Raw genomic sequence first — 24,327 nt, 5'->3', positions numbered from 1 at the left:
ACATTGGCAGGCTGTGCATAGTGGGGCAAGGGAACGGTCTTCAGTTTGCCTACTATATGTTACAAATAGGATCTGCAACAAAACATTGTCGTATATCCTAACAGGAGTGCTCTTGTTTAGGGTTCCAGACAGCCATTCTCTCCAAGCTAGTGATTCCCCTTGTCTCACCCTGCTCCAATTGTCCATTTTTTTCTTTTTCCAACTGACACTAAGCATTAAGAACACAAGAAGAGCCTGCTAGATCAGGCCAATGGTCCAGTATCCTATTCTCACAGTGGCCAGTGTGGTGTAGTGGTTAGAGTGTTGGCTGAAGACGGGGGGACCATGAAGCTTGCTAGGTGACCTTGGGCCAGTGACAGTCTCTCAGCCTAACCTACCGCATAGGATTGTTACGGGGATAGAATGGAGAGGGAGGAGAACCATGTACAGTACCTTAAGCTGCTTGGAGGAAAAGTTGGAATAATAATAATAATAATAATAATAATAATAATAATAATAATAATAATAATAATAATAATAATAATAATAATAATAATAATAATAATACAGAGGGCTATGGGAAGCCCACAAGTAGAACCAGAACACAAGAGCACTCTCCCCCCTCTGGTTTCCAGCAACAGGGTATTCAGAAGCATACTGCCTCTGTCGGTGGAGTGAAAGCATAGCCTTCATGGTTAGTAACCATTGATAGCCTTACTCTCCATTAATTTGTCTAATCTTCTTTTAAAGCCATCCAAGTTGGTAGCACTGCATGGCTACAGTTTTAGGTTTGTCTTCTAAAGACATCCTTCTGGTTATGCTTCCCTCTTACTTCTCAGTAGCTCCAGTTTTGGCTCCTTTACTGTCTGCACGTACCACTTGCGTTTGCTGTTAGAGAGAGCAGTGCTAGGGGAGGGAGCTTGATACATGACTACCTTATGTTTTTGTAACATCTCTATTTAGTTAATAGATGTGAATTGACTTTAAGATTTATTTATTTTCTTAAAAGCTCCCGTGCTATAGAAAAAGGATTCATAGCTACATTTTAGTCTATTCTCTGATGTTGTACTCTTTTTCTCACCCCACCCCCTGCCCAACCTAGAACACTTGATGAAATTGCAAATGGAGGAACTTGTACAATTTCTTCAGGAGACTCTCGCCAAAGATTTCTTCTTTGAAGATGACTTTGTAATAGATCAGCTCCAAAGTTCCATGGCAGAACTGAAGCGAGCAAAGTTGGACCTGCCAGCAACAGGTAAGCAACTTGAGGCAGGCCGCCTGCTCTGGAAGCAAACAGTCCGTTTTAGTTGGTTTGTGTGTATTTCCACATTTTGGCACTCTGTCCGGCTGAAACCCCTCCTTGGCTGGGGCTGCCCTACCTTTGATACAGTGCAGGAAATCTACAAGAACATCAATGCACTTGTTGCTGGAAATTCTGCTTGCTCCCAGTTTGGTGGCATAGGAAAGTCCCTGCAAGGATCAGGTACTCCCCCTCCCCCCCAGACACACCTGTGCCAGTAGCAGGCAGTTGGCCAAAGATTGCACTGCCCAGTCTAAAAGCACCGCTTGGCCAGGATCAAGAGATCCATGTGGGTGATCTGATGCCTTGTATGAGCAATGCTTTCTTCAAACAATCCATGTGCAGCCATGCTTATTGTCACATCCAGGAGAGCAGAAAAGGTAGGCTTTGGGTCTTTTTAGTTAAAATGAAGGCCACATGGTTAACATTCTGGTGGCTTGCATTTCTTGGCAGGAGGCGCTGGAAAACAATTTTCGGCTGTGAGTGAAAATAGCTATCAGAGATGCTCTTCTCAATCCTAACAGAAAGGAGGGAGACTCCCTGGGCTATTTTCCCCCCACACCCTGCACTCATAAGAATGTTTGTGCCATTAAATGGAGAAGCAGGTCTTCGTGAGCTGAGAGAAATTGAATGTTATCCTTCAGTTCTTCACCGTGAGAGGGTCCTTCAGTATGTCTGCCAGTGTAACATGAGAGAGTGAGCAAAAATGTCAGCTGCTAGTTCTTTTTGAAGATGGGGAGGAAATGGTAGAGGATGTCTATTGGCACTGCAGGGTTGTTTAAAGCTCTTAATGTTCTGAATGGTGAGACAGTGTAGATTCATATACAGCATTGTTACTGGCTGCTCTATTTTCAATCCCTTTCCTAATTATTCCTAACATTCCATATATTTTTTCCACTCTAAGAGCAGAGTGTTGATGCTTCCAGTGAAAATTCCAACTACAATCCCAAAGTTCTCTTTCCTGAATAGTTACAGTCAATTCTCACCCTATCTGCATGTTGTCCTCAAAGCTGCAGATCACTTTAGGCATGTTTTTAAGAGATGATAGTTCCAGTGTTGAACCTTGTGGCACCCCATTTTTTTTACCGCTTTTAAATTCTGAAAGTTCCCAATTTATCCCTATGTTCATTTCTTTTAACTTGCTGCCACAGTTGCCTGATTGTTGTGGCTCTGCCTCATTTTCTCTGCTACAGCAACAATAGCCTGGAAGGAAGAGCCTAGGGGCGGGGGTGTAGAACGGCAACACTGGAGTAGCTTTTTGAATGCGGAATCATTGCAAGCAATATTGAAAATAATGTGTGCTGTGGGCCGTTAGGGCACTCATTGATAATATCATAAATTGTAATATTAATTGTTGCTATTGCAAGTTGGGACCTGCAAAAAATTTGGGGTAGGAAAAGGATGCCCTTTGCCCTTCCCCTTCCATCTCTCATAATAGCCTCCTCTCTCTCTCCCACTCCTCAACCTCTCCTCCTCTTCTTCTGCCCCTTTCTCCCATCAGTCGGGAACTTTTAGAATGCAGGTGTTGCTCAAGGCACACACACACACACCCCAAGGTGGCTTGCATGGAGGAAAAGGACTGGTTGGACTCCTGCTCTGCCAGGCCCCTCTCATCATCTTGGAGCTGAGGCTCAGTCAGTCCCCGGCTCAGAGCTGAGCAGCAGGAGTGGCTAAAGAAGAGGAGCACGCCAGAAAGTCTGGATCCAGTAGGCCAGGGTTAGCAGCAACTCTGTGCTGCTCCCTGTTTCCAGTGACGTTCCCCACCCCACCCCGAGGCATGAGGGATTCTGATTCCCCACATTTTTCTGCAAGCCAATGGTGTCTGTTCTATTGATAGACATCCATACTGCCTCCTTTCACTTTAGGTCTCAGGGATGCTCATGTATGGGCATCCCACATGTTGGGGATATTTCTTCAACCCCCAAAAGGGTTTTTGCCCTTATCCCAGCAGATTAGTCTTCTGTCCCTTTTTAGCTCAGAAAACAGTTGCCTCCTTTGTTCTTCATCTGAATTCCATCAGCCTTTGAGTTTTTATCTCCTCACCCTGTGTCCAGTCTTGTTTTTCTAATCACTATCTCCAGGCGATGCTATCTGTCACCAAGCTCGCTCTCTGTGTCTTCTAGACATTACCTCACTCTAGTGTGCCTTATCTGTCTGTGGCTCCGTGACTGTGTTTGGGTCATGCAGTCTCCTCCCCAGGCAAGCACAGGGTTAATCCTGTCTCATGTGAGCTTGACGAAGGGCACTGATTGCAAGCTCAGGCTTCCTTTTGCATATCCACTGCAAGGTCAGCCGATCCTGGGAGGTGGGGATAGGGCTTTATCAATACAGAGAAGGAGCACCAAAATTGAGAGATGCAGCAGGAGACGCTGAGGCAAGGTTACCTTTTGGTTTGGGAAGAAATCCTTTTGCTGTGACATCCTTCCAAAGTGGGGCCCATGATGTCCCAGTGCAGCCCTTGGTTTGTTTCATGCCCATCATGGACAGGATTTGAGATTTCTTAAATTTCAAGCCCCAAGGTGAAATTAAAGCTGACTTGTAGGACCTGGAAGTTAGATGGATGAACGCTTGTGGCTCCAGTGACACGTGTGTCCGAGTTTCTTGCAGGTGGTTGAATGGGAGGAAAGAGGATTCAGGATTTGGATCTCAGGGCTTGTTCTTGTTGCTTGGCAGGAAAAGGGAAAACACCCAATTCCTTGTCTACCTGTAGCCCTGGGCCAGCTGCGCTCTCCCTCTCTCCCTCTCCCTCCCTCCCTCCCTCACAGGGTTGTTCTGATGATAAAATGTGGGGCGAGGGTGGAATCTTGTAAGCTCCCCTGAGCTCTTAGGAGGAAGAGCGGGATAAAAATGCAGTCAGATAAGAAAACAAGAGCCCAGCTGGATCAGGCCAAAGGGGGCCCAACCAGTCCAGCATCCTGTTCTCACAGTGGCCAACCAGATGACTCTGGAAAGTCTGCAAGCAGGACCTGAGTGCAAGAAGCGCTCTTCCCTCCTGCAGTTCCCAGCCACTGTTTTTCAGAAGCATACTGCTTCTGACTATGAATACAGATGAATACAAACAAATAGGCAAGGATGAAGGGGAAATGGAAACACCATTCTGTCGGGCTGGGTGGGTCGGAGGAGAGGGAATAACTATTGGGAGAGGGGACAAGAGAGTCCTTTCCCAGCATTAAAATGTACACCATGCTCCTCTTGAGTTTTCTGTGGAAACCTCTAGCTCAGTAGGGAAAAACTAGAAAACACAGACAAACCCCTGCTAATAGCACAAGTTGTGTCGACCCAAAGCTGTCGTTATCATGAGTTATCAGAAGTTAGCTTCCTGCTCCCATCACTTCTGACTGGCTGGGCTGATGGGAGTTGGGAGTCCAGCAACATCTGGAGGGCTGTAGGTTACCCATCCGTGCTCTGAGGTGCTCAGGGTGGCATACACAGTTCTCATGCACAAACATATATGCGTGCATGCACGCTCACAATTTCATCCTCACAACTACCCTGCTATGTAAGCTACGCTGGGTGAGGGGGTGGTAAGTGTGACTAGCTTAAGGGTTATGCAACAAGCTTCATGACTAAGTGAAGATTTAAACCTCGGTCTCCCAAGTCCTAGTCTGACACTGAGGACATTCTTGGATCGTTCTTTGGTTCCTCTCCCTTGACCTTACCGCCATGGGTGACCCTGCTGGGAGTACATGACTCCTGACGGCATCGCTCACAGGGTTCACTGGAACACACAAGCCCACTCACCGCTGCAAGGTGACGATCCAGCGAGGGGATCGCTCAGCTGTGTAGCAGTTGTGGAAACCAGAGAAATAAGTGTTGGATTTTCTCCACATTTTTCCTACTGCCATATTGTTAAATACAGGCATACCCCGCTTAAAGTCACTTCACTTAAAGTCGCCTCGCTATAAAGTACATGCTCCATACTCCACCATACCCCACTTTAATGTACGCGCTTCGCAATTACGGACACTTAATGGCATGACGCCACTGCCATCTAGTGGCGATTGCGGTGCAGTACATGCATAGATAATTGCTTCACTTTAAGTACATTTTCACTTTACATACACGCTCCGGTCCCATTGCGTATGTTAAAGCAGGGTATGCCTGTATGACTCGGTTAGTTCTAGGACCTGGGAAAATTCGCCTTCAGCTTAATCTTAGGTTGCCGTTCTGTGTGGGCAGAGCACGCTGAACATAGTGAAACTTACTCCAGAATAAGTATGCATAGGATTATGCTTTAAGATTACAACTAGTGAAGACCACCATCTCCTGCTTCGTTCTTCTGAACTAAGCTGCAATTATATCGTACAGGAACATAGGAAGGTGCCTTTCTGTTGAGTCAGACCATCAGTCCACCTAGCTCTGTACTGACTGGCAGCAGCTCTTCAGGGTTTCAGGCGAGGGTGCAAAGTCAAAATGTACCCTAAGCGGAGCTCCAGGGATTTAATTTGGGACCTTCTGCATGCAGAGCAGATGCTCTGCCACTGAGCTACTTCCCCTTAAATAGTTACATAGTTGTAGGCAATGCCTATTTAAAAAGAGCATGTGATTCCGGCCTCTCCATCATACTGTTAACTCGGGTCCCTTCCATCTGGGAACTTCCAAGAGCTAATTAGGCTTGATGGAATTCTCCATCTGGCAAGCTTTGTTTAGGGTGCTTACAGCTTCCAGAGCTGTTTGGGCAGGCTTTGGTCTCATATCAAAAGTTATGTACAGCACTGAAAAAATAGCAGTCCATCTGGAAGGGAATGCGTAGGGTGATTTCTTCCCTGTTTTCTTCTCAACTCTCCTTCAGAATGAGATGGACTGGAAGATCTTAAAACTTGTCTTGATTACCAGTTTGCTTTAGGGTGTTTTTTTTCCCCCAGATGTGGAGGAAAAGCACTTTGTTAAAGCAACTGTGTTCCAGGATCATGGCCAGACGTAGCCCCTTAACACTGTATTCTACCCTGTGACATCCAGAGAAAAGGCTGTTTTGCAAAAGGAAGATCTATAGATCTTGATGGCCTTTCCTATGTCTTCTCCTGAACAGACGGGGGGGGGAGAAGAAAGTGCACAGAACTTCACAGATTGCCTGGTCACAGCTTTTATTTCTCTCTGAAATACATCACACAGTAATGGAAACACCGGGAGCTCTTCCAGCATGCCTCCTCTCCCGGCATCCTTTTATCACATTTAGTATGTGTCTGGTTATTTTTCACAGATCAAGGGCCTCTGAAGGCCCTTGAATTTTAGCCTTCCTGTGCATTTTTTCCCAGAGACTTCCTGCTGTGTTCCTCCCCCCCCCCCAGTAAGACTGCTACATTTCCTTCATATTTCCATGCATATGAAGAACTTCTAAACAAAATAAAGGTTAACTCTTGCACAGGTAGGCAGAAAGAATAAGCCATAAGTGGGGTTGCAGAAACATTCTTTCATTACCTGACTTTCTAGCCATTAATCCAGATTCTAATATAGCTCTGAAAATTGACCGACAATCCTAACTTACTGATGTGGACAAAGGTCTGTTAAGCTTCTTCCTCTATGTACGTCAGCCTTCACCAACTAGGTGACCTCCAGATGTTTTGGATCCCAACTCCAGCCGGCAGGGCTGATGGTAATCATAGTCAAAAAATCTGGAGGGCACCAGTTTGTGGGAGGATAGTGCACCCAGTAGCCTTCCTTTTTAAGAAGGGGTGCTAAGCATGAAGGCTTCTTGCAGAGGAACGTCTTGGTATATTTGTTTTCCTCTAGGTGGGCTGAACAAATGCTGGCTCACCTTACTCGCCATTCCTGAACAGTGCTTGCCACCAGCTCCCTCCCCTCTCCAAACTGCAGGGCAAGTGAGAACTTGGGAGAAGGGGCTTGTGTGTTGCCGGGTATCTTTCCCACCAGGAAGCCTTGGGCACTTCCTCCTGGTGAGATTTGGCAAGTGTCCTTTCAAACCTGTTAGTGATGCTGTTCACCCCTATGGCAGATAACTTGCTTCATGCATGCACATTTAAAAACAACAACAAATGGCTATATCAGTAAAGGGTTGGGAACTTGGAGTTAGAGGGCTGACCAATTACCCCCCCTCCAAAAAAGAGAGCTGCTGTCTGCTTTTAGCGAATAGGTGGCAAGCCCAGCCACTGCTGACCACTTTCTGTGGAGGGGTAGACAGTGCAGGGGGTGAGTGGGACACATCCTCACTTTGTGTGGAGCAGACAGCCGGCGAGAAGCCGCGCCTGAGTGTTTCATGTACAGCACTTCTCCTGGCTAGAGCCCCTCTGCTCCCTCTGGGAAGTGAGAGTGAGCTTCTAGGGCACACTCTGAGTTTGCACAGGCAGTGGAACTGGCGAGGTCAAGCGCAGCGCACGTGAGACTTGTGCTGTCTTTCATTCTTTTGAATCGGGGCATCACCTTTCACACTTAACACTCTGTTTGCTTGAGGCATAATGAATCACATCTGCCGATCCACCAACTTGGATGGCTTTAAAAGAGGATAAGACAAATCCATGGAGGAAAAGGCTGTCAGTGGCTACTTAACCCTGATGGCTATGTTCCACCTCCACTGTCAGAGGCAGTATGCTTCTGAATACCAGTTGCTGGGAATCACAGTTGGGGAGAGTGCTATTGCACTCAGGTCCTGCTTGTGGGCTTCCCATAGGCATCTGATTGGCCACTGTGAGAACAGGATGCTGGACTAGATGGGCTGCTGGCCTGATTTAGCATGGATGTTCTTGTGTTCTTATCTACAGGGGGATGGAGGTGGTTGGGTGTTGATGGATGGGGTGCACATGGATTAGTACTTGGATAGGTTTGCCATTGTGTGGGAATGGAACAGGGGAAAGGTTAGACAAGATGGCCAGCCTTGTGATACCATAAAAAGAAAGTTAATGTAGTGGCCTGAGGTGGTGGTTAACATACTCACACACTCACTCACACACTCACTCACTCACACACACTCACTCACTTACTCACTTGTGCCCACCCTATGCTTGGTCCAATATCCTATTCATCTGCTGAAAGTACCTAAGATATGAATACAGAGGACTTCCTGAACACTAATTATAATTAGGAAAGGATGGAAGATAAAACTGCCAATATCATAATGCCTTTATACACATCTGTGGTGCATCAGGCGCCGAAAAGAGCAACTAGAATGAGTAGGGGACTAGAGCAAAGACTCCATAAGGAAAAGTTACAACATTTAGGGTGTTTTAGTTTAGAAAAAACTAAGTAAAGGGGAATGTGATAGAGAAGTATAGGATTAGGGATGCTGTGCAGAATATGGCTAGAGGGTTTTTCTCCCTCTCACATGGGGTCATCCGCTGAAGTCGAATAATGGAGAGATTTCAGGGGGGACAAGAAGGAAGACTTTTTCAGACAGTGCATTAAATGGTGGTCCATGAGCTTATTTCATGGTCAGCGGTGTGTCGGTGAAGAACGCTTAGAATATAAATTCTATGTAATTCAAATTGTAATAAATAAAACAACAGTATCAGAAATGAAAGAAGCAAAAAAAGATTAGAAATCATATAGCATCTAGTGTTGACAGTACTGAGCTAGATGGACCAATGTCTTGACTCAGTATAAGGCAACTTTTCATTTATACCTTCCTCTTTCAACAAGCCTCTTTTAAGTAGTCCCTTCGCTGGATCGTCACCTTGTAGTGGTGAGTGGGCTTGTGTGTTCCAGTGAACCCTGTGAGTGATGCCGTCAGGAGTCATGTACTCCCAGCAGGGTCACCCATGGCGGTAAGGTCAAGGGAGAGGAACCAGACAAAGAACGATCCAAGAATGTCCTCAACAGTAGAACAGGTGGAGGATAACAATGTGTATGTTACAACGGCTGTGAAGGCGGATGAAGGCTGCAGCAGATAAAAGACTTCCAATTGTCGTGGTATCCATGCCATTGGAACAAAGCCTTTTTCTGTCAAGATTGTGTCTTGATCGTTGTGTGTCAATCTCCCCACATAAAACAAAATCACGCACAGGCGTCTTCCAAGCAAAGACCTTATCTTGGAAGACAATCTTACTCGGCCACGAGTGATCACCAATGAATGAATGAATGATTTAAGTAGAGACCTTATCCCACTCTGTGTCTGTGTTGGAACTGCTTTGTAATATGTTTTTAAATCTTTTTTTTTAAGATGTTTTTAAAGCTTTTAAAAAAATTAAGTATGTTTTGTTTTAATATGTTTTTTAAGGATGTTTTGTTTTGATATATTTTAAAATCTGTTCTCATGATTTTAGAGTGTTTTTAGTGCTCTTGTTTGCTGCCCTGGGCTCCTACTGGGAGGAAGGGCAGGAAATAAATCAAATAAATAAATAATAACCTTCCTATATTCCTAAATAAAAGACTCTGAATTTTCCCCTAACCTCCTTCTTTTTGCCTTCTTTCTCTTCCTCTCTCTCTCTTTCAATTGGCAACATTGCCTTTCTTCTCAGCAAGTTAAAAAGTTTGGCTGTTACTTCTACCTGCCTCTTCTTAGCTTCTATTTTCTGACTAATTTTCTAGCTAATGTCTGTCGATTTTACCTTTGTAATATCTTGAAATTTTAAAAAGAAACAATGTTGTAAAAGAATCAGTGCAACATACTGCTACTTCCACCTTCTGTATTTTTTCCCACTTTTCTGTTTTTCTCTTCCAGATGAATACGGAATTTTTCATTTATACGTTTGGAGAACTCACACGTATTCATTTTATTTTTCTTTTGCAGTTCACTTCATTAACCAACTAACTCTCCAGACACTTTTCCATGCTGTTGATGTTTTTCTTCCTACTGATTTCTCGAGTGCATCTAAATGTGATGAAGTTTGACGTTGCCATGGCATCTTTGTTTCCCTCTGGCAGTTTGCGTGGCTGTGTGCGATTTGAACTGTATAGTTTGTGCCATTGAATTCCTCTCCTTGCATCCTTGCAGATATGAGTGGTGCCACTAATTCTGCTTGTGCCTCTTCTGAATATCCACTTAAACTTGGTGAAATTTAGCACAGCTTGAAATTGTGGGCTGCATCCGAGGGCTGTGGGTGCATTTGCCTGAGGCTTTTATTTCAGTAGCCCAGGAACAAGCAACTTGTTAATTTCCTTCTTTTAATTGTCTTTGTTTTAATCTATGCAAGCGTTTCCAAAGCAAGTTTTTTATAATTTAGCATCCCGAACTTTAGTGGGGAAGTAAATTGTATGGAGACCATTTTGCAGAGTTCTCAAAATTGCAAACTCAAGCTAGGGATTGCATGTTCCTTTGACTATGCTGATGATCCAGAAACAAGAAAGCATATGCTTTGAATGACGGATCTAGATGTTACCTTGAACACAGGCCTGCTTCTGGGGGAAACAACCACCATCAGCTGCATGTCTAGTTCCCTTCACCACCACCCCATCACGCCAATGTTTTCTGCTCCCCCTTCCATATTACTGCCTGCTGCTGTTGTGTGCAGATTTTGTGATGGGGAAGAGCCATAGCCTGATGGCAGAGCGTCTGCTTTGCATGCAGAAGTTCCCAGTTCAGTGATCCCTGGCGTCTCCAGGCAGGGTCACGAGAGACTCCCTGCCTGAAACCCTGAAGAGCCACTGCCAGTCAGTGCAGACAAAATACTGAGCTTTTTTAAATATAAAATTGGGAGGAGGACAAAATTATTGATTGGAAGGCAAACCGCAAATCATTTTCCTGCAGCTGCCTCTCTCTCCTCTTAAGGATGCTCGAGGGACACGTTCTGGAGCTGAAATGAGGGGCTGAAGCTAATTACCAAAGTGAGCACTGAAAGCCATTCACTCAAGTGGAGTGTGGCAACTCAGTCCAATGTAACTGGCTGTTAATACATCTTGGAGCAATTAACCTGGAAAGTTTTGCAGTTGTGATTAATTTCCACTGGGTGGTGACAAAGATCAAGAATAAGTCAGTAACGTGTCTTTTTCAAATCCACCAGCTCCCTTGTTTCCTTTAATCTTTATCAGCAGGTATTTTCACCAGACCTTTTTAAAAATAAGGTGACTTGAATAGCAGAACCAGATCATTTTCCTGCTTTTTAAGGGAAACCCATTTTTCCCTCCTGCAGAATCACAGTAGAATTATTCTAGAATGCCAGTGATATGAACTGAGACAGGAAAAACTAATTTTAACGTTGTCAAGCTTTTTAACAATGGACTCTATTATGAGTGGTTGGCAGAAGGGGTTGAGAGCACTCTGCTTCTCTGGAAGTCTTCAAGCAGAGGGTGGACAGCTCAGGACTTCCTGCCCGAAGCACCTGCTTGGACCAAGTGAGCCTATAAGGCCCCCCCAAATTCTGCAACTAATTGGATCACAGGAAACCTAGTCACTTTTAAAACTTCCCCTATAACTGGAATTATGGAGTAAGGGTAGCCCTACCAGTATAAATCACCCGGAGAAGAGCAATCCACAGTTGTGGGCGTAGCCTGCAAGAGCATGTCGCTACCTATCCTTCTACGGGGATGTTGCGTACTTCAAAGGGGATCCTTAGCTATTCTTAAACATCACCATTGGTGATGCAACCAAGCCCACACTTTGTTGTTCTAGGTTACAGTTGGATACCATTACATGCTTTGTCTTGGCTCTTCCCCTCCCTCCCAGGAGTGATGATTCCAGGCACTGTTTATGAGTTGCTTGCTCTGGCTGACTTTGCATGTGTAGCTCAGTTTAGGTTGGGGAGGTTTGGTTTAGTCAAGTTTCTGTGAGACAGATTTTTTCATTGGGGTGATAATGAACCTGTTTTTCCTCTTTCTTGCCAGCACCCGATACCGTGGTCTTCCTGTTCGCTACTATCCCCCAAGTGTCTCCTGGTACCTTTACTTCTCCCTTGTTTACAGGGTTCTGATTCTTTGTGGTTTGAGCAATGTTTGCTTTCATTTCTCAACAGGCATGATTGATGGACTTTCATATACTCGGAACAGTGTGTTCACTTCTTGTATTCAGCATCTTTGTTCTTTGTAACGTAATAATCTTGGTATTTCATCTGTATTTTAATGCATCTCTGAGTGTAGTGGTAGCAGATCCATGCACGCATGCAGGTTTGTGTTATCCTTTGACATTGCAGTGAATGAGCCCATATGTGGAAGAACGCTGTGTATGTATGTAGGACTGGAGCAAGTGTGGCTAACAACTTGACAAAACGTAAAACAAGGTGTTACAAACGCACTCCGCTGGTTGCCTAGAGTGAAGAAGAATAGCCTCCAAGTGCCTAGACCAGCCTTCCCCAACATGGTGTCCTCTAGATGTGGTTGGACTACAGCTCCAGTCATCTCTGACCATTGCCTATGCTGGCTGGGGCTGATGGGTGTTAGAGTCCAAGAACATCTGGATGGCAGCAGGTTGTAGAAGGCTAGACTAGGCAGAGACGTTTTCCTATATGGGAAGGGTGTTGGTTTGTTCTTCTGTACTATGTGCCTAAAGTGTACCCAGCAACAAAGTGAAGTGTGGGAAGTGACGATGTTAAACATTGTAAAGTTTATTTGCGTATTTTGAGAATGTGTACCCTATCTCCTGGTTTCCCAAGCCCAGTTCCAATTTGATGTTTAGAAGCCCTCATTGTTTTATGTTAATGCATATAGCTACTTACTTAGCCTGTTAGATTTGTTTGCGTTTTTCTCTTTCTTGAGACACACACTGTGTGAATGTTCTGTGTACAATAGATCAGAGATTCTAGGGCTTGACTTGAGAACCCCATGAGATTGAGCTTGTGAGTAACCTAGGGCTCTGTCTGCTAGGGGTCTTCCTCAGGCAAAGAAGAAAACAGGTGTGTACAACATCAGCCCCTATGTCGGCAGGTTGGGTGAAGCCTCTGGATTGGTCTGGTTTAAATACTTGGGTGTCTGCCTTTTTGCTAGATCAACAGAGCAATAATTCCTGCATACTGCATATTTCGAGTTCTGGCTTCTCCAGGTTCCATATCAAGCCTACAGCTGCCTTTAAAGAAAGAAAAGAAAAGAAGGACCTTATGAACATAATGTGTAGATCTCTTTGTGTTTAAAGCAATCCTGCCATAATTACGGGATAGCAAATTGGCCACTTCTTATTGCACAAAAACACATAATGTCAGCACAGGCTTACACCATAATCACGAGCATATTTCCAGGAAGCTCCACTGATTTCAAAGGGATGTCATGATAAGTACTTGGCAGGCAGGGCCAGGCCAAATGCACAATCCCTCAATGAGAAGCACCTGAGGGAGTATTCAGCTTTCTGCCCAGCACGTACGTGAAGGTCCACCCAGCCTAGCACCATGTCACTAACAGTGGACAGCCAGAGGGAGAATAGCATGGGGTCTGGAAAGACTGATGCATAGTGTGTTTGGGTTGCATAACCCTTTCTCTCCTGCACCTCCCTCTTTCCCACCCCAGCCCCGATGCTCTTCTCCAAGCTGGGTGTCAGATGTGGTTTGCAGTGTAATAAACAGGCTTGGAACTTCAGCAGAGTGGAAAGGCAGCTGGGGTAGGAGAGTTGTAGGGAGAAAGTAGCAGGCAGGGGAAGGGCTAAGATCCCCCTTCTCTTAATCTTAATCTTGCCCTGTCCAGGTGCCATATTGCAAAGGAGATGCAAGTGTTTCAATAACAAGGTGTTCTGGCCCAAGCATCCTTTTGGATTTTTATGGCTGGTTGAAAAGTTTGGGACCTAGATGATATTGTCAGATCAAAGCAAGCTGTGTACTTTGTGTTGCTTCATGCCTCTTTTGACATCTGACCCTGGAGCGAGGGTTCATCTGTGTTGTGCTGAGGCCACGTGACGAGGATCTAACGCTGTGGCTCTTTTCATCCCTTCTGTCCTTTTGCCTTTGTTGCCAATGCATTCTCTGTCCAATTATTTTACACATCTGATAGAAACCCACAAGCCCTGCTTGCACATGGCTTCGGTCTTGGCAATCAACAGTTGTGACCTTGGAATACTTTTTCCATTAGTACCCCTGTTAATTTTATTTATTTATTTATTTATTTAATTTAATTTATATACCGCCCTAAGCCAAAAAGGCTCTCTGGGTGGTGTACATAATTCACCTCTTTGTAACCCCAGACATTCAACTGGAGAGCTAGCGTGGTAGTTTATGGTCATTTTAATATCATTTCCCCCCCCCTTCCAAATCTTCAAAAATTCAAATTAGCCTAAACATCTAAACGGCTTTGAACCATGCACACCGGGGCTAGCACACTCTCTCTTGCTCTGACTTGTGAGTGAGAGAGATTACAGAAAGTAATCTTCAAAGCAGCAAAGAATTCAATAAAAATGTCTACAGTATTCTCACTGGGGTTTCTTAAAATATTAATTGTAATTAAGAGACCTTAAGTGAACTAAATTAGAAAGAATAAAACTGCCTTATTAATCAACCTGCATACATGTCAGAAGTTATTTTTTGAAAAACAAAACTATGCATTGAACCAAAATATTAAAAGTGAGGGAGTGCAGCGAAGTATATGGTAAACCATCAAAAGCCTCCGTGTCGATGCTGAGAGCACACAGATGCACCCTTCTGATAGTTATGAATACAAGGAGTGAACTGTTGTGTTAGACCAGGGCATGGAAATGATTTTGGTTGGGAGGAAAGAGAGCACAGGGATTATGAGCCTTTAAGCATTCCCCAAATCACTTCTATGTTCATATGTTCGTTCTCTCTCTCTCTCTCTCTCTCTCTCTCTCTCTCTCTCTCTCTCTCTCTCTCACTCACTCACTCACTCACTCACTCACTCACTCACTCACTCACTCACTCACTCACTCACTCACTCACTCACTCACTCACTCACTCACTCACTCACTCACTCACTCACTCACTCACTCACTCACTCACACCATATGAGACATAAAGCCAGAATAATACATGACTTCAGAGCCCTTCTGGAACAGACCAATGGGCCATTCAGTTCAGCATCACGTTTTGAATAGTGACCATCTAGATGTCTCCAACACCAGCCACAAGCAGGGCTTGAAGATGATGGCTCTCTCTTGTTATTGCTTCCCCCCCCCCCGCAGCAGCAGCTGGCATTCAGAGGCATAGTACCTCTGAACCTGGAGGTTGCGTATAGCTAGCATGACTAGTAGCCATTGATGGTCTCTGTGAAGTTTGTCTCACCCCCCCCTTTTAAAAGCCAGTGACCATCACTGGATCTTTCTGGCAGCTGATTCCTTAAGCTAATTATCCACGATCCCTGCATCAGAAATAGCGGACATACTATGTTCCCCATGCACACTGTATCATGCATGCTTTTCAATCAACATTTTGTCTCAATAGAACCTACAGAACTAATGACTGGTCAATTAAGTTAGGGTTTATTCTTATATTACTCTTTTTGAAATGTTTTATCTGTGACTTTTTGCTTTCTGACCCCTGATCCGCCAAGCATGGCTAGATGCTACTCCACACTTGCAGCTTTCAAATGTGGAGCAGAGGCGGTGGACAGTTTGGAATAAGAGTGTTAATCCCAAGAGCATTAAATAAACACACACCTCAGCAAAATCACTTGGGAAGAAGCAGTAGTGCAAGTTATTTAGGCGTGAACATAATGCCCTTTAGATGTCTGTAGCGTTTGGTCCTGTAATTGTATTGTTCCTGGTGTTTCTGATCCTTTTTCTGAATGGTGCAGAGATGTTCTATGTGATCTGCTATTAGTCTCTAAAAAATTGCAGATAGGAGTACAAACCTGCCATTTGCAAAATGTGAAGGAGATTCCATAACTGGTTCATTTGTTGCCATTGACATTATTCATCTGGTAGTGAAAGTGCCCTTTAGACCACATACCCAAGACTTTTTTTTTAGGAGTTAAAAATGGCTTCAGATCAACCAGTGAACAGCATAAAGGAATGACACTCCTCACAGAGATGTGAATATGCAGAGAACTTACTTATCACTGAGTTGATTTGGAATGTACTGGTAGTTTTGATGGCAATGAAGAGAAAATAGCTTGAGCTGAGAGCTTAGCTGAAATTAATTTGCAACAAGGGTATTTTCATGCAAGCTGCAAGGCTGTTTTTTCTAGTGTTTCCAGGGGAGTCTTAGCTTTGGCGGACTGTAGGTCCTCCTGAGTCTGGACAATATAGCTCTCACACGTGTCATGACTGGAGGGGGCAGCCTGTGTGGCTGCTGTTTTCTGCATGAACTTACATCATGCCCATTTCCAGCCAAAGAATGGTGAACCATCCTGAGAGCAGTTCAAGGCCTAATTTTTAAAAAGACGACTGAAACCCATTGGTTGTAACTTCTGCTCAGAGTAGACCCACTGAAATTAATGGATGTAAGTTAGCTATTTCTATTAAATTCATTGGGTCTACTCTGTGTAGGACTAGCATTTAGATGCAGCCTTGTATTTGTGAGTTAGATCATTATGACTTTTGGGCCTGTTCAGGCATTCTGTTCTGCTGAGAGTCTGCCCCAGGGATGTGGCCCTCCAAATTATCTTGAGCTCTATCATTCCTGACTCTTGGCTATGCTTGCTGGGGCAAAAACATGTGTAGGGGCCACAGGTTCTCCATCCGTGCTCTAATTGGCATGAGTCGGACACACGTGCACGCAAGCTCCCTCTCTTGTCGCAGGAAGAAAATAACAAGTGAATGGAGTTCACATTTATTTGGAATGCAGTATCTTCATGATTGATAGTTTTTAATTCTCTCTCCCCTTTTCTCTTTGGAAAACGGATTGGGTGGCTTTGAGAAAGAAGAGGTTTAAAATTAGGCAGGGAGACAACATCTTCCAGTAATTGTAGTACAACTTGGTTAATTCATTAGTTTCTCCCCACGTTGTATACATGCACAAGACTCATAGGGGGAGAGTTTGCCCCCAAAGTCCTAATCAGAAACAGGACTGTGTCTTCTAAAATTAGACCTTGGAACTGCTGCAGTTTCAGAAAAGCGACACTTAACCCGCATGGCTTAGAATATCTTGTCCTTATATTCAAGGCCATACAAGGTCAGAAAATCAGTTTTCAAATTTGATTTGCATTACCAAGACAGTTCTTGCATGTGTAAATATCTTGCATGCTTTTAATATCAAACTGGCTGACTACCTGCAGTTCCTATTACTGTCAAAGCATGCGCGTATTGGAGAGAAGACTAAATCAGCGATCATCTCCAACCTCTAAGACTTGAGTTCAGCTCTGAACCCTTGGTTCTCTTCACTTAATGTATTTTGTACATTGTCATGTGTTCAGGGGCTGGGCAGGGGGTACCAATTAACATCCTATGCCACAGGAAGGATCCATGGGGAGATCTGTGTGTTGGTACATAATGCTTATTTTTATTGTCTGTTCTTCTAGGTAAAGATGACGAACTTCCAAAGAAGCTGGGGAAATTTCCACCCGAATCTCAGCCTGCCATGCTTAATCTTACTCACTTGGTCAACGGGCAGAGCAGCACTAGTGGATCAAATAGCCGGGCTAGCCAAAGGAGAGGACGCAGAGCATCTATAGAGAGACGCCAGGAAAGCTCACCAAACCACCAAAGGAGAAAAAATTCCCTGGAAAGGAGACAGCAAAAGCCTGTAACGGTAAATGTGCGGAGTGGATTGCCGAAGCATGATGTGGAGAGCCCCAGGAAAAAACCTGAAGTTCAGCCAGATTCTGACTCCAAGCAAAATTATAATGCAGCTGCTAACCAAAACTCCAACGCTACTTTAAATACAGGGAAGGAATTTGTACCCAGATGGATTAAGCCTTCTGATATCAAGATCATTGACAAGACTACAAAACTCACCATGGAGATCAAGAGTCGATCTGCAAACCATGCCAGCTCAGGGATGCCGCCGAGTTCTGGGGCTGAGGCACAGTCATTCAACATAAAGCAAAAGATGAGAGTTTTGGAAGTCGATGAGGGTAAGCGAGAGTCGAATGCATCACAGTATGACAACGTTCCTGGGGCTGATTCAGAGAATGACAATTCTCTGCATGAGGTACTAGAAAGGGCACTCCTGCAAAGCCCGAGAAACACAGCTTACTCCAGCAGTTCAAGGAAGTCAGTAGACAAAACATCTAGTCCACCAAAAATATCTAATAGTTATGCCTTCGGCTCACAGCCAAGAATCCCCAGATACTCTTCCCAATCTGAAGGGTCAGATATTGGACATAACATCAAACCACCACCACCATCTTATAGCAATCCACCTGTTTACCATGGAAATTCCCCAAAGCATGTTACCAACGTAGTTCATTCCAGCTTCACAACCACACAGTATCATCACAGGAATCAAACCAGTTCCTCTAGCCGGCCGTACATCCCTGACCTTCCAACAGAGATGTTTACTGATAAACCATATAAAAAATATGCTACCGACCACCACAATCTGGTTGTGACGCCTTCCAATCGAATAGAGGTTCTCCCAATTGACACTTACGCAAGTAAACCTAAATCGCCAATAGGTGTCAGATTTGTAATCCCTCCTGCAGATTATTTGCCAGACAACAGAAAGTGGCTGGATCCTTATGGGCAATCTTGGAGCCATGATGGTAGCCAAAGCCACTTGGCTAACTTAAAGAAATACCCACCTTTTCAGTCAACCCCTGTTAAAGACCATAATCTTCCCACCATTTCTGTGGATAGCCCTATAAGATACAGGACTTCCCCGACCTCAGAAGAATATGGCCTGCCACATTACCAGTACCCAAGTTCCCCAAGCCCTACCCACCGCTACAGACACCAGACTGATGGATTGTCCATGCATGAATCAGTCCTGCTGTGAGAAACGACACATGCTCACCTGAAAGGGCGAGGAGAAGAGCATGCAAGAGTTGCACGTCTTGGGTTGGTGGCTATTCAAGCTTCGTATTCCGATACAGAACAATTCAGATAAAGGCATACACAAACTTAACACTATTTCACAGCTGTGTTAAATGTTGATGAAAGCCGAAACTGAGTCTTGAAAACAGAAAAGATTGGCTTGTCATAAACATAGCAATAGGTTTGTATGTTCAGTGTGACTACTGTGGCAGTTGTTTGTTACGTTGATGACCTTGTTGCCTAAAACCTATACCCTTCCCCCACCACCACCTTGGTAAGCTGCTTTTTGATTTGACACTACAATTTGACTTGTGGCAAGAGAATTACAGAGTCTAAACTGGAGGCATGTACTTTCTTGGACTGCATCCACAAAGTAGTTTTAATTTTGTATTTTATTTTTTGTAAACTTAATTTATAAACCTTCCATTCACTCGGAATGGTGGTTTCTAGACATTCTTATATACACTGCCTCAGTGACCCAGGAACGAGCACTCTGGGTTATCCAGTGCAATCCTTTCACAGGGATGCTACTGCCTATTGTTCAGCTAGAAAGAAGGAGGTTTAGCATCCAAAGCAAAGACATTCTAATACAGTCAATAAATGGTGCTTATAAAATCAGGACTGTTTGTGAATTGTAGCATGTGTCTAGGATGTTGATGGTGTTTGAGCCCTTCATCCACGTTTGCGTATCCAAAGGCAGTGTGATATTCTTCATTTTTAAGTCTCAAATGTGTGTTTTAGCAGAGGTGCAATCAGATGCATTATGTGCATTTTTAGCACACAGTACTGCTACTGTATCTGACTATCAGTGATTACAGAAGGCCTACACAGATATTCAGATCATCTAATGGGCAAATGATGGGTTTGTGCTGGACCATCCTACTCCTGCCTGCTTTCTGACTGTTGGATTTTACATTTGCATCTGGGCCTGCACACATGGAGCCTAGTGAGTGTTGGCCCAAACAGCAGAATCTATACACCTCAGTTTTGATAGTTTGTAGAGCACATGGTTCAGGACTGTGTGGGTCAGTTATGATGCTTATGTACCCTGATGCAACTGTGAAAGCTAACATATCAGCAGCGGGTGGGGGCAGGCACGCTATGGGGTGGTACACATGTTCAGTACACCCGCAAAGGGCTACTCGTCACCCGTTAAGCAAGTTGCTTTTGACCATAGTGGCTGCATTTCAGGGCTTCCTATAAATCCACAGAAGTGCATCACAAACAACGTGCAGCAGAAAGATGAAAAGGTATCTTTTAAGTGTAATTCTTGTAGAGATGACATCTCACTTCATCAGCCCCAGCAAAGACATTTTGATCCCTTGAAAAGCATTGTCTATGCCTGTAACAATAAGAGTTATGTCTTTTCGGAATTAATTCTGAGAAACAAATATACTTCTATCGCTCTTTGAGTGTGCCATTGGGGTTGCCTTTATGTCTTGTACTGGAGCTGCCCATTGCATTCAGTATTGTTTGGAATGCAGCACAGGCATGGTCCACTACGAATGCCTCTTCATTTTGCTGTGGCTTGCCCAGGGGGTGTTTTTGGTGAACCACGAGAAGCATGCCTCCATAACTTGTGATCCATCAAAGCCAAGGCAGCATATGAGCCATAGATTGTAGCCTGCCCAGATGCTTAATTTAACACCTACACTACATCTTGTTCTTGCTATCCCAGCAAGTCAGCAAATACATTAGGCTCACTGAGCCTTTGGAGGGTTGAATTTCACTTGGTGAGCTGCAAGCTGCAGGCCTACAAGATATACGTAGCAATCCAAGGTTGAAACACTAACCTTCCATGTTCAGATCGTAGCCTGGCCATGCCTTCTGTGAAGACAAATATAAGGTTATGATTTGGGAGTGGGCACTGAAGGTGGCTGGTTCATATCCCAACAGGGTTTAGTGGCAGCTTCAAAAACTATGTTTGACCTATTTCTTCAATTTTTATGATCCCATGCATCTGGCATCTCTTTCTCCCTTCCTTTGTTTCCTTGTCTGCTCCTATAATGTGCTTGTTTTTCTTGAGAGCAATAGACTTTTATGCCCTTGATTGGGCTAGTGCTGCTGTACCATTAGGCCCTTAAGAGATGATTATAGACAGAAAGTCTAATGCTGAAGTGCTCCCTCCTTGTTGATAGGAAGGCAGCAAATTTATTGTAACAAAATGCATTATAATCAGTGCCTGCAACCTTTCTGTATTATAGATGGGAAAGGACAGCTGGGGGAGAGCGATCCAGTAAGATATTAACGGGGGTCTGAGCCCCAGTGCTTTGGAGGGTGGGTGGGATGGCCACTACAACAGACATGCCCTGTTGCCACCACAACTGCAAGCCAAACTTCAGCCGGCCTTCCACGTACACATGTTGTTCCGTGTGAGCAGCTGCCCCTGCCCTATTTGTCTTCAGTTTCAGGGAATGGATTGCAATGCAGAGGAAGAGATGGGAAGCCGACACTCTCCTAGTGCTCCATGTGTGCACACATGTCTGAGTCCTGACTTGGGGAGTGATCAAGGATCTGAATCTCACTGATACCTATGTTGTGCCTGTCCTTATTCCCAAGCAGCACTTTAACTACAGCTTTGGTGGGGCAGATTTGATTATGAAAATGACTGGGGGTCAGGTGTGGAAGTGTTAAATACCCCCCCCCAAGCATGGTTATTCTGATTCAATTCACATGTGTGTCCCCAGGCTATGCTTAATTTTTTAAAATCAGGATACCTGGTCACAGATCTGCCATGGCTGTTTTGGTCATAAATCGATGGCAAGTGGCCCTGGTCTTAATCCAGAGGTAGCCTATGTGGCACCCTCCAGGTGTTGTGAAGGTATCACATTGGGTATTCCTGATCTAATATCATCTTTGAATGGCCAAGTAACTCTGTCTGAACTCTGGAATATATATATGATTCTCGCTGACGCTAGCTAGCTAGCTATCTGATGCATGCTTCACCCTGCTGTCCACAGTTACAGGAGTGATTAGCCATGGGAAGACCCCGTGCTAATCCAGAAAACGTTTCTGACCCTTCTAATCCCTTCGTAGAAAGATGTGCAAGATCCACCTCACACATACCTATCATGGCCCCATTTTGCCGTTTTTTCCCCTGCTTTGTGGCCACTGTACAATTTGGCCCAAGATCTAGAACCAAGCACCCTGGGTTACATGTTGCCTGCACCAAGCTAAAATGTTGGAAAATATTTAAGAGGTTCTCCCCCCCCCCAAAAAAAACTGGTAGTCTCCAGGTTGTAAAACAGATCTTCCTTTCATTAGGTCTTCTCTTTATCCATGAGATCTCTTTGAAAAGATTTATCTGGCTGCACTGATGGTGAAGACTTAGAAGTATAAAATGTATTGTTCCCCCCTCACCACCACTAAACTAGGTTTGTGCCACTTGTCACCCATCAGACTGAACACAGCCTGCTGAGGGATTGTCAACCTTGCTAATTCTGCAGGCCCAGAAAGGCAGGCAGCAAAAAAAAATTAATAAAACAGGAGGCTTATTGCACCCTTTTTGGGGCCACCTATATTTCTGGTGAGCTCCATTTGGCCTGATGGGTCATAAGTTGCACAGGCCTGCCCTAAGCAATGTGCTTATGCTCGCTGCAGGTTGGCGCTGCTAATGTGTTATGGTACCGAAGTCTTTTAAAGGGGGGGGGAGAAAAACAAGCAACATTTAGCCAAAATGATGGATGTTTTGTGTATATACTGAATCTGATGTAATTTTTTTAATTAACTTAGCAAATGATTTTTAAAAAAAACAGAAAACCAAACAAACAAACCTGCAGAATGCAGTGAGGTAGCAGCTTAGTACTGCATAGAAGAAGGCTTTATACTGACAAACAGTACTTTGTAGTTCTGATTTACTTAACTGCCGCGTAGAAATGTATAATGTGGCTGTGTAATAATCTCAAAGTTTAAAACTATGGCTTTGTAATTAATAATAAATATAGTAAAAGTTAAGCTGTACAGTTTACTGTATGCCAGCAGCAGAAAGACAGCTGCTCTTAAAATATGTATTGAGACTAGTAAATACTGTAGATTTTTATATATAAAATATATACATGCTATTTTTCTTATGTCATCTTCGACGGCTTTTTTTAAACCATGTTTTCCTATTTTCTTGTGGCCTGTATTTTTAACATGTTAAAACATTATGAAGCCTTTGCTGTCTTGTGTGCCTGTCTCAAAACAGTATTTCTAGCAGATTGTCAAAGGAAATCTGAATCTAAAGTTGGCTATCTTTAAAAAAATAAATAAATCCTAAACTAGAGCGGAACATAAATTATTACTCTGTAATTCTCAGATCATTATTTATATCGGGTGAGGAATCTTTGGCCTTCTAGATATTACTGGTCTACAACTCCCATCAGCACCAGTCTGTGTCTGTGTTGGAATTGCTTTTTAAGATGTTTTAAACGTTTTTTTAAAGATGTTTTGTTTTAATATGCTTTTAATACAGCAGGGCCCTGCTTACCGGCGCTTTGCTTACCGGCATTCTGCTAATGCGACGGCTTTCATTCCCCGTTTTAAAGCCACTTTTGTGGCATATTGCGGCATTTTCGTGCAACGTGCCCCATTATACTCAATGGGGTTCTGCTTTATGCCGATTTCCGCTTTACAGCGGGGGTCTGGAACGGAACCTGCCATGTAAGTGGGGCCCGCCTGTATGTTTTTTTAAGTTTTTGTTTTTAAGATGTTTTAAAGGGCTTTTAGTGTTTTTGTTTGCCGCCTTCTGGGAGGAAGGGTAGGATATAAATTTAATGCATAAAAAATAATGGCCTGTGATCAGGGCTGATGGGGATTGTAGCGTAGCAACATCTGAAGAGCCAAGAGTTCCCCACCCCTGAAATCCTATCATCCTTCCCTAACCAGCTCCTCTGTACCCAGTAAGAGGGCTGGAGGAAGGCTGATATAGGGTACCAACTCAAAATAAGAGTTTGGGTTGTACCCCTTGTAACTACTACTCAGAGTAGACCCATTAAAATTAATAAACGTAGTTGTGTCCATTAATTGCATTGGGTCTACTCTGAGTATGACTCTAGCATTTGGGTACATCCCTTTTAATATGTAAAAGTCTTGATGCCGTAAGCGTAAAGGCCTCAGCCAGAATGATGCAATGATCAGTACACAACTGCAAAGGTTGCATTTGTCCAAGCATCTGACTTCTATTAGTCTCCAGAGCTACTTAACTGCAAATGAGACAAGACAACTGCTAAGGCTGTTTACACATGTATGTTCATCTCTGCAGTATGGAAAAGTGATCTGCATGTGTAAATGAACTGTCACAGACCAAACACTGCTGCTGTTTTAAAACACTGCTGATGTCTAAAAAAACAAACCAACTATGAATCCCAAGATAGAGCCTGGTGTGGGAAAGAGGAGAAAG

General features: G+C 44.0%; 1 protein-coding gene across 7 annotated transcripts in view; it reads left to right on the top strand.

Annotated features, from left to right (window-relative positions):
- USP6NL (USP6 N-terminal like) overlaps positions 1-23,226 on the top strand; it is a 189,677-nt gene extending 166,451 nt beyond the window's left edge. For 6 of the 7 annotated variants that reach the window (XM_061638338.1, XM_061638340.1, XM_061638339.1 and 3 more), the window contains 2 exons: positions 1,082-1,234; positions 17,492-23,226. In XM_061638338.1, the coding sequence (XP_061494322.1) occupies positions 1,082-1,234; positions 17,492-18,909 (1,571 nt within the window). In that variant the 3' untranslated portion in view covers positions 18,910-23,226. Of the gene's footprint in view, positions 1-1,081; positions 1,235-9,890; positions 9,934-11,989; positions 12,041-17,491 lie in introns of all 7 variants that reach the window. The other variant, XM_061638344.1, reaches the window with a different exon arrangement.
- Positions 23,227-24,327: the final 1,101 nt, after the last annotated feature.

This window comes from Rhineura floridana, chromosome 8 (genome assembly GCF_030035675.1).
Source record: "Rhineura floridana isolate rRhiFlo1 chromosome 8, rRhiFlo1.hap2, whole genome shotgun sequence".
NCBI classification, from domain to species: domain Eukaryota; kingdom Metazoa; phylum Chordata; class Lepidosauria; order Squamata; family Rhineuridae; genus Rhineura; species Rhineura floridana.
The sequence above is the reverse complement of the archived record's forward strand: the minus strand, read 5'-3'. Positions and strand labels throughout refer to the sequence as shown.